The sequence below is a fragment of the Calonectris borealis genome, chromosome 3 (genome assembly GCF_964195595.1).
Source record: "Calonectris borealis chromosome 3, bCalBor7.hap1.2, whole genome shotgun sequence".
Taxonomy (NCBI): Eukaryota; Metazoa; Chordata; class Aves; order Procellariiformes; family Procellariidae; genus Calonectris; species Calonectris borealis.
Window position 1 is genome coordinate 116110656 of NC_134314.1, and position 14720 is coordinate 116125375.

The following is a 14720-nucleotide window of genomic DNA, read 5'->3' on the forward strand; positions in this document are numbered from 1 at the left end:
TGTTGTTAGCAGATTGTTGTACATCTTAGCACAGTCTGTAAATTTTCTAACTGTTCCAAGGACATTCATAAGGAAAACTGCCAAGTTTCACTTAAATCTAACTTTTCTATGTAAGGTGGAGTTTGAAGTTGTTTTTGTTACTGCACAGCAGTTGTGAACAGGCCCTGTCCTGGGGATGATTTTTGATATCCTGGCAAGGCAGTCTTTGAAAGGGAAGTTTTAAACTTTAAAATCGGACTGAATTGTTTCCTTGGTTTTACTGTTGCTGCATGCTGTGCCTACAATGTGATCTGCAAGCTGCCAGTTTGAGTGCAGTTTTCCAACTTTTTGCTAAATCCTGCATTAACTTCTCAAATTTACTATACCAGTCATTAATATTTTAAGGTTTTGTGTGTAATCTCAACTATCTAAGGTGAACAAGGCACAAAAATATTTTCTAGGCTTCTGCATAGGCAGGCCTGCTATATTTGTCACTTGTAAACTGGAAATTTTCAGAAGTACTTACATACATTGGTCCTTAAGACTTTACTCTTACTGGAGAATGACTGTGTCTCTTTCTCAAAACATTTTCAGCAATCTGAACTTCTTGAGATATCCTGGAGGAAAGATGGAAGTAGCTTTCCTTGTTTTTTGGAAGGTTGTCTCAACATGAACAATATTATCCATCCTATAGTTGATTTTGAGGTCATAGTGCTGCGTAGGGAGTTGATTTACATGAATACATTTGTGGGGTTGGGATATGTATCTGAAACACTAGAACAAACAGATGAGCAAGTTTGAAATATATGTGAAAACATCACTCGGATTAATGTCTGTTGTTTCAGTTAGCTGCAAAGAAATGACTGATATGAAATGAGTGATGTCTGTTAGGACAAGGATTATAATCAAGCCATTTTTAGCAGCAAATTAATACGTAATAGGGACTAATGTTGTGAGAGCATTGGTAGCTAACTTGTCTGACCTTTAACTTCTGTTTATTTCTGAAATAAATTAATATATTTTGTGTAGTGTTCATTTCCAGGAAAGCAAGACTTTATGTGCTTGCTAAGCATGCTTTTTGAAACATTCCATATAAAAGTCGGAGGAACTCTGAAGGCATTTAAATTTGGAAGTTGATCCTCTGCCCACTTAAGAAACCTGGAATGAAATTTGAGGAATTTGAAGATCTGTCTTTCTTCCCCACTGTTAATTCTTTTTTGACTGAATTTATCTCCTAAGACTTGAAGGTAATGCCCATTGTATTCTGTAGCTGTATGAACAAGTTACTGGGAGATGATCTAGTGTATAAACTAACGCTAGGCAAGTAACTACCTGTTGGTGTTAACTGGAGTTCTCACTCTGCAGCAAAGCAAGGAGCTTACCCTCCCCCTTTGCGTTTGGGAGGGAGCATACATATGCTATTACAGTGCCACATCTGGTAAATTCACTTAATGAATTACTTCCATAGCAGGTTGTTCATGTGCTTACAAATCCTAAAGCTATCTAGTTAGTTTGTCTGGAGTCTATCACTGAGAATTACAGCTTCTCCGTGGGGATGTTACTCGCTGAGGTATCAAGACTAGTTTGTATCTCATTCTAGCATGAGAATAGTAGATCTTTGTGCTCAGCTTGATCTATGATCATGATCTATGAAGCTAAATAAGTCTCTTCTCCCTTTCCCATTGACTAAACAGAAAAAATAGCTATGCTAATTTTATAATGGTTAGTAGCTGGCTTCTGTTTAAGGTTGGAAAAACTTAAAGCAGAATGTTTGACACCAAAGGTGGCATTACTGAGCAATATAGCATCCAAGACAGTCTGACAAAAGTTACCTGAGTGAACACAGGTAAGCTGGGTATTGGAATTCCTGTTTGATGCCACCTTGATGAACTCATGAGCAGGGCTAATAGGAAATGAAATATAATGTGAAAGAGAAGTCCATTTGGGCCTCTGCAGAAATTGTTTATGAAAGACCAGCTTCTTTTAAAAGAATCGCCCTGCTCTTCTGTATCCTGGAGGAATAGATAAGAGAACTGTCAAACCTGTAAGACTGCACAAAATGCCTTTTGGGAGAAGACTCGGCTTACAGCTTGGTTACTGGGCCTCTATTTACAGCTTGTATGAGGGATATTCTGATACGCTTTTGCTAGGAGGGGAGATGTCTGATCTAATATTTTTTTCTTGTTCTAGATATATTTCCAGCTTTATTTTCAGTGCAGACAATGAGCAAATGACTGATTGCATTTTCAGCCCTACATACCAGTGATTTCTGCATGGCAAGGTGGGATTTGTGTGCTACTGCAAGTCTTGGCAGGTTTCTCTTAAAAGACTGGAATAGAAGCCAAAACCTGAAAGGCAGTGGAGTTGAAGACTTGAACTAATAAAATGTTGTACAGATTACAGACATGGAGTGTAGAATATAATTTCCAGTAAATTGGTATTTGAGAGTAGAACTTAATTTGCTCTTATGCAGTTGTTGCTCAAGTGAGATCAGAATCAGGTTCCAGGTTCTGTAGTTAGTGTCAAATCATAATACTTTTTTTTTTTTTTCCCCACCATTGCCTTAGAGATAGTCATGTTGAATTTACAAGTTCTTACTGGTCTCAGTAGAAGTGTCTTTTGAGCCATGTGTTGTATAATGATTCCAGAACAACAAGGCTTTTTTTTTTTTTTTCCTTCCCCCCCTTCACTTCTATTGAAAATTATAGAAACCTGTTGGAGAACATGTATCAACTGCTTGTACTGATGTGTTAGGACTACTTCTTGTATGTTATTTGTACTTGGAAAAGTTGTTCTCGCCTCTTATCTTCTCAAACGGGGTGCTACTGGTGAGTGGAAGAATAAGTGCAGTTATTTTACCTGTCTCTGTAAGCCCAGCCTTACGATACTACTGCCTGCAAACTTGCTTGCTGTGCCTTATTCCCCTCCCCTCCTCAACCCCTTCTGCATTTTCAGCTCCTCAGGTAAATGTAAGAAGGGGTCTTCTGGCTTTTACTGGTGGCTGTTCATTTATGTTGGTCTGTGTAGCGTGATCTACTCGGGGAACCTTAAACAACTGGGAAATGAAAAGTACCATCTGTCAATCCTCTGCCTAATATGGAAATCATCACACTACTGATTTCAGGGGAGGAACAGTCACTCCAAGTACATGAAATGCTAGGCATGGAGGCAGAAGCTTGGCTTCCTTTAATGTATTGCTTAGACATAGAATAGTAGTGAAAGTGACTGCTGTAGAAAATTAGGGTAAGGTTCTTGATAGAATCAAATCACTTTCTTAAAACAAGAAGTCATCTTGCTTTTAAGAGAAATAATTTCTTAAATACTTTGTAATTCTGCACTAATACTAAGGAACTGTTCTTGTTAATGACAGCAGTGTGATTCTAAACATGGCCTTAAAGCTGTCCTCAAGGCAGCTATCACTTACCTTTCAAGCAACAAAGTCTTAAGCTTGGGCATAAGGGAGGGAATGCAATACAAAATACTTAAAAGGAAATCTTTCTAAACGCTAGTATGTCAGACTTCTTAGTACAGAAATTGTTTGGAAAAGTGCAGTAAGTAGTGCTTTTGGGGGTTGGGGCACAGAACTGGGGTATTTTCTAGAGCTAATAGTACTGTAGAAATAAGTACCTACTGAAAACTTACCACATGTTATGCTCCGAGATTTAAAAGGCAAAAAAATTCTTTCAGAATAAAGTAATGGTGGTAGGAGCATTAAGAAATGCAACTTCTGCTACTAAGCTTAACTTTCTCAATGGAAAAATGAACACGCTATCCACTGAATATTTAGAGAGCAGATGTGATTAAATACTTGCGGAACCTTCAGATGCTACTAGGAATCTTGCTTGTTTGAGAAGACCCCTAAAATGCAATCTGGTGCTTTTAAAGAGGTTGGAAGTTGGCTCGTGACAGACTGAGACTCTAAGAATAACATTCATTCTAAGTACTTTGAGTTGCAGACATATCACCGTTTCATTAATCAAATATCAAACTGAGCTGTTCTGTAGTCTAAACTGTTGTTGACTTCTTATTTCCGTAGTGCATTAGAACAGACTAGATTAAGCTTTTGTGAGTTTTAAAGAGCAACATACTGCTATCTATCTCTGTTTTCGATTAATCTTCTAAACCTAGACTTGCCCCCCCAATGTTTGTCCTCTATACACTGTAAGGAAAAATTTCATGGATCCACAGAATGAGGACAATAAATACGATCTACAAAGACTAAACTGTTGGTTGGAGGGGGATGTTAAACAAACGGTCTTCAGACAGTTGTATTTCCCTCTTCCTTCTCCACCCAAGTGAAAGATGGATATTAAACCATTTGTAGTCTCAACATATGGCATGGTGTGCTGTCCTGTAGAAGAGCAGTTAGATTGGCTAGATGTATTCAGAATAGTCTGAGAACTTGAAGTAAAGAGAAGTAGTAACCAGCTCCCCTTCTGTGTTTGTTCCTTTCAGGAGGATGGTGTGACTTGCCTTACCTCTGGGATTACTCTCTTCTTTTTCCCCTCAATGCTATACTGACTACTAGGCTGGACTGGCCAGCAGCCATTAGTGTACACATAACAATGGCATTTGCTGTCCCAGGAAAATGCTCCTGTTGTTAAGACTCTTGTTTTGCTAGCAGTGGCAGAGGTTTCTGTGGTAACAAGTGTCGTGAATGATGTTAAAGAAGCTTAGGTAAGTAGGTAAGTCTTGAGCCCTTTGAACTGATATAAAGGTGCTTGTTGCGTGGAACTGAGCTACTAAAGTTTAAGTGTTTTACAGCGTCCTTGTACCAACTTAATTGGTGATTTTGAAATCAAAATTCTTCTAATCTACTCTTTAGTAGAGTAGTACCTCCTTAGCAGGTACATTATATCCAATAGGACTGTTCAAGGCAATGCTCCTCTGGTGCAGGAAGGACTATGCCAAGCTCGAGGTCTTCCCACCAGTTACACATCCTAGCCTGTTACTGACAAAACTGAAACTGGTGTTAACTTCCATTTGCAGAGGAAGAAAACCTTGTTGTTAAGTGAAGGTTAACAAATGTGTTGGCTAGCCCAGCCTAAATCTGAGCTCTTTCAGATCTAGACAAATCCTTGGCAACACACAGTCCGATTCAGTTACAGCCCAGTTGTCTACCCATCTTTGCCGTGTTATCACATATCACTAAGTCAGTCTCCACATGAACACGCTTCTTAACTGTACTTGTGAGTTCTGAGAGTCTGGAGAAGTTTTCCAGCTTAACCAGGTTGTAGTCACAAAGCTGAACGTTTTTTTTGGCACCAATGCCCAGTCAAGCAGCTTGCGCCTCCCCCTCAATTGTGCTGGTGCAGCTGTTTCAGAGGCTGTAGAGTGCACAGCACATCCCCTTGTGTTTGTTCAAGATAAGTTGGTGCCTGGACCTAGGACGGTGGTGCCATCACAGAGGGCAGCGGTCCTGTACTGTTCAACAGTACAGCTGAACTGACCCTGCGCCCTGCAGATGAAGCTGCATAGCTCTGCTTTTTGTTTGTCTTCAGCTCTAATGCTCATTGGACTCTTACTGAGGTGATACAGTTTGTAGAAAACTGTTCGTATGGGATTGCTTTTTCTGCTGGCTTGGTTTGTTTAGCTGACTTGACTCTCAGCAGCGTTGGGTATGTGGCAAAATTAGCAGGAAAGGCAGCGTGGTACTGCGTGGTGCTGGAAATGGGAAAGAGTGGGAGAGTCTTTGTGTGAGTGGGTGGTTAAGACTCAGCTGTGCTTGAAGAGGCAACAGGGGAGAGCGGAGGAGGCAGTTATTGGCACTGTCCTGTTGGCAGAATAAACGTACTTTGAGCTGTTGCCTTAGCAAGGGACTTTTGTGCAGCAACAGCAATGATGCCTGGCGGAGACTCAGGAGTTGTGGAGAGTAGGCGTGGGGCTCTGAAGTATATGGACATGGTTAGGCACTGTATCAATTATTATGGGTTAGTTGCAGGAAAATGATATGGCAGCCCAGGCCTCTTTCTCTACGTGCTTAGCAGCAGGTACTGTGATGAAAACTACTTTTGTCGTAGCTGTGTGAGAAAAATATCTTCCTCCAGTGGAGATAAAGTGAACACATGCAAAATGTGATTTGTTTTTTGCGTTTCAATTCTCCCTAAATGTGACTTGTATGGGACTTTTTTCCTGTTTCAATTCACATTGTTGATCTGGGCATTAATTGTGTTGGCACATGTTGTGTTTCCCCCGGTCACACTTCCCTTTCATCTGATGGGTGTGTTAGTGACGCTACCAGGTTAAGAACAGTTGAGATGGGAGAGGGAGGTGGAATTGAAATACTCCATGAAGGTGTCTGAAGGTAGTTACTCTATCAGTTTTTCTGGGTACATGATCTAGAGAAGGCAGTTTCTTAAGGTAAACCCAGTCTCTCCCTCTGCTCTTTGTTCTTTGAAATGAAATGTAGAACTTTTTATTAAAACAGAACTATGGAGTTCAGTGCTGGAAAAGCTAGATGGGAGGCTCTCTTAGCTGCAGGAACTTAAAGGGAGGTGGGAAGCTGACCTAAAAGATAACTATTGCTTAGAAGCTTCAGATTGTTAGAAGCATGGTTTGATCAAAAAGGAGAAATTAAAGCCTCTTTTCCTTGCTCTGTTTCTTTAAACCTGTTGGTGTTCCTGACTGACAGCTTGTTTATCCTAGAAATGAGTATGAAAACTGGTCCTTTGGCATACCTCCCTGTACAGCAAAAGTGAGCACTTGCTTTGCTTGCTGCTGAGCTCCTCTGTGGCCATGGTACAGGTGCAGCTGGGTGACTAAACCTATTCTGGCTGCTAATCTAAAGATCAAACATGGGGTAATTGCAGTTGGCATCTCTTGCCTTATTCTTTTCTCCCTATCCTTTTCACTCAAAATCTTGGTTTGGGTTAGCTGATTGTTGTTTGAATTATCAGCTGCTGACATGAGGAATACATACAAGGTACATAAAATGTAGTTATGGCCTAAACCCATTAGAAAATACTGACTGAATCTTCTTGGATGAGCAACAACCGTAAGTAAAATCACTCTGAAATACAAGCAGAAGTCTGCCTAGTTTAAATCTGTGTGGCCTGCAAGGATCCGGTTAGCCTGCAGTGTTCATGAAGAGCTTTCGCTTGCCATTTCCAGAGTCCATAGTGAACTAGGGCATTGTCAGATCTGGTGTATTCTCATTCCCATCCTCAAGAACCTGGGGGATGGGTAAGAAAGGGGAGAAAAGGTGAGGAAGAGGCCTTTTAGTGCTTTCATCTGCCTTAGTCTTAGTATTCTAAAGCAGCATTCTTTGAGGGGGCTGGAAAAGTACTGGTAAACCGTACTGTGGATAGAGATCCTGTTAGGTCCTTCAGTGAGTGTGCTAATAATAGCTGTGTTTTTTAGGCAGAGTGGAAGAAGGATGAGAAGCATGCTTTGTCACTATCCCTGCCCTCCAAGTTTTTCCTTGTAGCTATGGAGAAACATCTTTCTTACTTAGTTCATGATGTGCTTTCAGAAAAGCAATCCTTTTTTGTATACATATATAAGTTGTTTTTTTTTTTTGCTACTTACTAGGTTGTGTCAGAGTTTGTGTGCTTCTGTCTTAGTCTCTTCTTATTGGTATTCTCCTACTTGTATGCATTTGCTGAAAATAGCTGAATTTGAGGGTTGACTTTTTTGCACCTCTTCATTATAATGAAGTTGTCCTCTAGCTTTTCTATCCCCTTAAATGGAGAATGCAAATGCCAGTTTATCAGTATTTTGGATAGCTATGGGAGAGCTGTCTGCTCCCTGCATGCATGCACGCAGACCGTTCAACAGAGAAGCGATTTAAAGCACTTAGGAGTAGACAGGCCTATTGTTTGATTAGTTATGACGCTTCATAGGTATCTAGGTCATCAGAGTATCTTCTTTTTCCCCTTCCCTGGCAGAATTGTAGTTTCAGGTACTTCTTGTGCTTCTGCTCACAGTTTATGTAACAGTTCCAGATCTGTCCCTTGACATCCCATTGCTCTGAAGGAACAGAGAGAGTTAAATGCGTCTTCACCCCTCCCATACTCCTCTGTCAGTCTTACTGGATATCCAAACAAATCTTTGGAACTTAGCTCATCAGCCCTATTTATAGCTGAAATATTCAAAACATTTAATTATTTCTGGCCTTAAAATGAGCTACTTGGCAGTTTTTGCTAGTCAGCAATAGGAAAGCAGTGATGCATTAAGGTCTGTGGCAGCCCCATAGCTTTGATGTGGGTCTTGCTGTGAGTTTATTGCATGGAGTGTGACTGCTGGAGAAAGAGGAGGACAATTTTGTGACTTAAATCTAGTGATTTTTTTTTTTTCAGTATATGTGCCAGATTTTTTACCTTGTCCAAATAAGGTTTGAAGGTTAGCCTATTTTTTGTTCTATGCTCTGGAACTCAGTTCACACATGCCTACACTTTCCTCAGTTCACTACACCAAAACAAGAAACATTTAAACAGTTTGTCTCGTTTCTCTCTAAGGAAAATTTCCTAGGTGAAGCTCTGAGAGAATGCATTACATTTAAATGTGGTGCAGAAGTTTCCTCGTGATAACTTATTTTAAGCTTTTGATTCAAGCTGTGAACTCCCTGAGGCCATGGAGGTAGAACAAGATTTCAAGCCAGATGGTTTGAGGTTAGTGTAGCCCACTTCAGCTTGCTTTACCATTCAGGTATGTGTGGGAACTTACCATGCATCTGTATTGAACTATGAGGGGGAGACTTAGATCGCTTTTGTATGGACACAAACATGTGGTGTCCGTAGAGCACCAGGAAAAAGAGTTCAGGGGTGCTGAGAGCTGAAGTATCTAGGCGTACTGGAAGTTTTGATTTAAAGTTGGACTTCTAGCAAAGTGCAGGTTTCTTTACAAACAAGATATTAGGACTACCAGCTTGAAGATGTACAGAGTGAAGTCTTTGTAACTCCTTATGATAGAGCAAATGGAAGGAGTACTGATGAGAGCCATCTACGCTAATGAAAGTGACTTCTTTAGACTTTGTTCATAATCCAAGTCTTAAGCCACTAAAAAGCAAATGGGATTTAAATTTATTTTAATGTTGTGCTGCATTTGTGTGCAGTTATCTGTGTCCAACCCACTGTCCAGAGAAGCAATTACTAGTTGTCATTCAGTGCTTGTTGATCAAAAACCTATACTGTATCTAAAACCAACTGAGTGTATCAATTAGTGTGTGCCTTTTTTTGTCATGAAAAAATGTGAATGATGTGTTTAATGAGCTCAGGCTGTATTTGGGTCGAAACTTAAAGGTAACTTTATTTCAATTAAGGTGCTTAAAGGGAGGAACTTGAAGTTAAAGCAGGCTGTCTCTTATTTTCATAGCTCACAGGTTGAGCTGTTCTCACTCCCATGTTCTTACACTGCAGGACAAATAGGTCATCAGCTGCTAGCTGTGTACTTAGGGGAAGCGGGAATTAGCTTTTCATTTTACCTCATAATTTAAGAAGCGGTTTATTTAGTTGAGTTTGTTCAGTTGAAATACTGTCTGTACATACACAAGAAGCTACTGTTCTCAAAATCTGGCTTAGCATTTCAACAATCGGTGCTTGTTCTGGATACTTAGCTGATGAGTGTCAATAGTGGTCCTGCTGTAGTTGTTGCTGAGTGGACTGAAGAGCTTATAGGGAAACTGGGTGGTAATATCTTCTCTTGGCTGTATTTGCTTCCATTCAAGTCTGTCTGCTTCTTTGTCTTGCTGTATAGGATTGCTTCTCTTGTATCTCCTAGGCTGTTTTACCTGGGTTAGGAAGTGATTATGCCCAGTCAGAACTTTGCATTAGCTCACATGCTCTAATTCAATGATTTAGGTTGGAAGAAGCCAAAGTGGAGTAGGGAGTGATTAGCGAACAGCCATAATAATAGGCCTGAATGGGTGGCAGACTTCAGGGGCAATTCTGGTTGATGATCTTTTTTGCATCAGCTCCAGCCAGAGTGGTAGATACGACTGAAGTCTGGAGTATGTTAGTTCAGTAGCACAGAAGCTTCAAAGGTCGGGTGAACATCTTGGGGTGGGTGGGGAGAAAAAGTAGCTATGGCTTTCTGGGCCTGCAACACTGCACTACAAGCTCTAGTGCCATATGCTTTGACAGATGAGAGCCTTTCTGTATGTACTAGAAGCCTGAGATCCAGTCTTCTGTGCACATGGGGATTTCCAACAGCATTGAGACCAACCCCATGAGTGAGCTGGATGAATCTACCAGCCTGTCTTTAGTACTGTGGCAGGAGGCAGCGTTGCCTGGCTGTTCTGCATGCAGTGCAAGGAGCCATCAGCCATGCCTCTGAAACAACCACTCTCTGAGTGTGAATGTATGGGGTGGATGTGCTGGGTCTGTAACCCCATTACTGGAATGGAACTGGACGTCTCAAAGTGTTGAGACACTATAAAAAACAAACCACAAAAAACCTCCAAAACAACAAAAGTCTGTTGCTTTGATTGCCTCTGTAGCAGTACTGAATGTATTGTCACGGAGACCTATATAGGGAGGCTGCCATGAGCTTTGCAAGTCCAAATTACTGTCCAGTTGGCTAGAAACACTTCAGTGTAGGGGTGGTCATTCTGTGAATGCCGCCTCTTCTAAAGTTAGTCCTCATCCATTCCTATACTTGGTTTGCTGGGACTGGACTATTGCAAGAACCTAGAGCAGTTTGTTGTCCTTAGACTGGGCTTTAGGACAAATCCACTTAAATTCTGAGTTTCAAGTAGTACACTATGACATGCTGGGGCAGGTGAGGAAAGGGATGGGGTGGAAGTAAGGAGTAGGGCTTCATGTTCTGAATTTCATTAACTTTTGGCCCGACTTGACTTGATAGTGCTGTCAGCACGCTTATTTTGTGAACTACTTACAGAACTTACTACTATGCTTCTGCAGCTTTTGCAGAAAACTGGACTGTGAAGTGAGACTTCTTGTGCTGACTATTGTTTTGAGAGACTGCTCTGAAAGTAGTTCGTGGAAGTGGAATGTGATCCTTCTGCTCAGGATGCCGAAGCCTTCTACACAAGAGCTTCCAAAGTACTCCAGTGCTGCCTGAGACTAGCCAGAGTAACAGGGTAAGCAGCCAGAAGGTAGTATAAAGGACCAAAAAGGTTGTGACATATGCCTAGGAGCATGTGACAGTTTAGCAAATGCTGATTATGTTGCTGGGATGAGCAGTAGCACTTGTTCTACAGTTAACATGCTTAACTTGTGCAATGTCTGCCCTGGTAACTACCAACTAGTTCAAAATCTCTGGAAGGGAAAGGTGTTCCCTGCAACTGGAGCATGAAGTTATCAAACCAGCTCTTCTGGATGGATCAAGTTTCCTTCACAGCTGTCAACATTGTAGTTCTCCACCCTCTAAAGTGCTTGATTCATGGCAATGATGGTCTTTTCTGTAGGTAAGGTTGGGAGCTTTCAGATATATTAGGCTGGCTAGTCAAAAAAAAACCCCAACAAACCAACCTGACCCCAAACAAACAAAAAACCCAACTTGATGCTCTGCACTTGACTTTCCAATTTCTGCTGGTAAGTGAAATCTAATAGGAATTGAATAGGGACTGAGATGAATTTTCTCTCCTGTCCCCTCTGAGCCAAGTGAGCTCCAGGAGTGCAGAATACTGTTAACAAGATGTTGTGAGTTTTTAATGGGCATATTGTGTGTAAGCTCTTGATAGTACTATCTACTTGTGATAGGGAGAATCTGCTTGTTTAGAAGTAACTAATGATAAAAGACCACTCTACTTGTTTGTTCAGAAAGCTTCTTGGCTTGCAGAGGCTTTGGGTGGCTATGCTCTGCACTGGCGGAAGGAGGCTGCTACAACTCGCGCTTTGAGGTCTGCTAAGGTTCTGATGACTTCCAGGTAGGAAAAGATGGTTAATGTCAGGCTCCAAGTGTATGAAGAGAAGTTGCAGGTGTTCTTCAGACTATTTTACAGTCTACCTTAGTTTACAAAACTGATACCTTATCTTTGCTGAAGCAAAATATGCATTTAAATAAAAGAATATAAGGCTGTTTTAAGTAATCGAGTTAAACTTGTTGCCTGGGGAATACATAGAAGCAGAGGCTACATTGTGTGAATATCTGTTTGCTAAAACACAGGCATCTCTTCTTGGAGCTATCTAATCTTAATGCTTTTATCAATAGAATTATTCCCTTTATGTTTCTAGGCTGTGACGCTGAAGGCTTTCTTTCTGACTGTCAGAATCTTCGTACCTACCTCCCAAGTTTTCTGGTCTCCAAAGGATGCTACCTATATGGGGCAAAACCTGTTCTGTAAACTCTTTCAAAAAGAGGGCTTGTTTAATTTCTGGGAATACAAAAGCTTTAGGCCAAAGGTGAGAGTTTTTCTTCTGAAGTGGTGACCAATATTGTGTCAATGTAGTTTGTATAGTTTGGTGTCCTGTTGACAGCTTTTCTTTTTAAAGTTACTCCTTCCAGTTGTCAGGCCTGCTGGTGTAATTGAATTTTTTGGCCTGCTTTGTCAACCAGTTTGAGTTAGGGTGATGCTAGGGGCTGTTTTGCACACGCACTTGGATAACGTTGGAGTTTAGTTCTAGCTGCTTAGGATTTAAGCATTCAAGTTTACTTCCTGTTCAAACCAAGTACTGCACTAGCTTAATATATTCAAACCAATTTTTTTTAAGATTTAGTGCCACTGGCCTTTGAGGCAGCACAGATTCGATGCTTGGAAATGGAAATGTCCTCTCTGATTTGCAGTGGAGTGAAATGTTGTCAGAACTGGCTTAAAGAGACAGCTGCTGGAAAAACTCCAGTTTTTCAAGTTCATGGTAATAAATGTCTCATTACATCCACAAAACAGAGTGCGTTGGAGCACTGCTCGTAAGTCTTTTGCTGAGGATGGTATCTAGGATGCAAAATCTGGCAGGAATGACTTGTCAGGTCCTGTGGGTATTGGCAGGGTCTCTGCCATGAATGAATTAAACTGCGGTGCGTTCCATGGTGCCTCATGGCACATCCTGCAAGAGAACACTGCTTCTGGGCTGCTTTCACAGGAAGCCATGAGGGCCATGTAACATACTTGCATGCAATGCATCAAGTAACTGTAGATGGCTGCTTCTTTGTCTTTGTTAAAGCAATGCTTGGAAATGCAAGCGTGACTAGCAGTCCAACGTACTTAAATTCATGGAGTGATGTTCCCAGATAAGTAACTGCTAGGAAGGTGCCTCAGTCAGGTTTGTGCACATGGGATTCTGACAGAATATGGCAAAATGTAGATCTGGAGTTGGAGGCAATTCTGTAAGCACAAAACTGCTTCCAGGTGCTTGATAGGAAACGTCGAATCAGGCCAGTGGTAGAGTTCATTTCTGCTGTGGGACAAACTTCAATGTTGTGGTACTCGAACAAGAGAGGGGACTTCATCTTGGACAGGTTAGTTTGTTTGGCTTTCTTTTAGGCCTCTAACCCAGTAACTCCTGAATTCTGAAAGTCAGGAGAACAGGATATTGGTACTATTGTGCTATATATTGTGTCTGAAGGGCTGTGTTACCTTGATTTATCATTCATTAGTAACTTAAATCTCATCTGAGTTATAGTTCTTTCAGCTACTGGTTGATCCTGAAAGGGTATTGATTCTTAAATTATGTATAAAATATTCTCTTAACTCTTTTTGAAAGAGTTGGTACTTAGTGTTATTAAATCTTGCTTAAAAATGTGTCGTAGGAAGAGTATGAAGCCAGAAACTACTTCAGTGTTTTTTGTTTTTCTTATCCCGGAAGTGTTAGGCATTGCACATGCTCAGGAGTTTATCCTCTTGCAAAGCAGTGAATAGGCACTCTGAAGTTTGTGCTGTATTGAGAATTGAAACAGGTGTAATGTCTTGGAATTAGAGAGGAATTTAGTCATCTGCTGATGTTTGTAATCCTAGGGTTACATACTAGCTCAGTGATCTTGCTTGTACACGTTGGCAAACAAAACTGACAGAAAATACTGATTTTTTTTTTTTTTCTTTTTTCTTCTTCCTTATAATAGTATAAGAAGGTGGTGATCTAAAAATGGCCTTTTTTGGTCCTCTCTGGAGCTTATTTTAAGCTAATGAATTTTTTCCAGATAAGAGAGAAAAAGCCCTTGATTTTTAATGGAAGTTATACTTAAGAAGCCTTTAAAAGGGGTTTTGATGCTGAAAACCAGTTTTCTTTTGTGATTTTGTAAAACATAGAGAATGCTGAAGATCTGAAATGTAGACTATACACAAAGCTGATGAAAACGGACAGGGAACTGCTGTTGATCTCATTGTCTGCACCTGTGCATTCCCAAGAACATCACTCTTGCTGCTGGGAATGAAAGCCCAGCTCAAGGCTTCACTTCAGAGAAATGTCTTGTGCCCTAAGCTCTGACTTACTAATGTATTGTAACCTGTCAATCTGCAGGTAAGCATTATGAGGAAGAAGAAGAGGAGGATGCCCTACCTGACTCAGATGCCCTGCCAGACTCAGATGATGAAGTGGATTTGGATAAGCCGCGCCCTATACAGATTGTTCTTGCTCATGAAGATGACCATAACTTTGAATTAGATGAAGAAGCATTGGAAAAAATCTTGCTTCAGGAACACATCAAAGATCTTAACATAGTAGTTGTGTCTGTAGCAGGAGCTTTCCGCAAAGGAAAATCTTTTCTGCTGGACTTCATGCTTAGATACATGTATAACAGGGTGAGTAATTTGGATTTTCCCTGCAGGAGAAAAGTTGTTTGGTATTTTAGTCATTTACCTTTGTATTTGTTGACTTGAGCACAAATATAGCAGGTCAAATTTTTCT

The 14720-nt window shown here is 40.7% G+C and overlaps 1 protein-coding gene across 10 annotated transcripts in view; it reads left to right on the forward strand.

Annotated features, from left to right (window-relative positions):
- Positions 1–14720, forward strand: part of ATL2 (atlastin GTPase 2) — a 40590-nt gene that overhangs the window by 2608 nt on the left and 23262 nt on the right. For 6 of the 10 annotated variants that reach the window (XM_075147536.1, XM_075147525.1, XM_075147529.1 and 3 more), the window contains exon 2: positions 14334–14614. The exons of 1 other annotated variant lie outside the window; for it this stretch is intronic. In XM_075147536.1, the coding sequence (XP_075003637.1) occupies positions 14334–14614 (281 nt within the window). Of the gene's footprint in view, positions 1–2169; positions 2261–10838; positions 11018–12113; positions 12282–14333; positions 14615–14720 lie in introns of those variants that run through there. 3 more of the 10 variants (XM_075147530.1, XM_075147531.1, XM_075147532.1) reach the window with 3 other exon arrangements.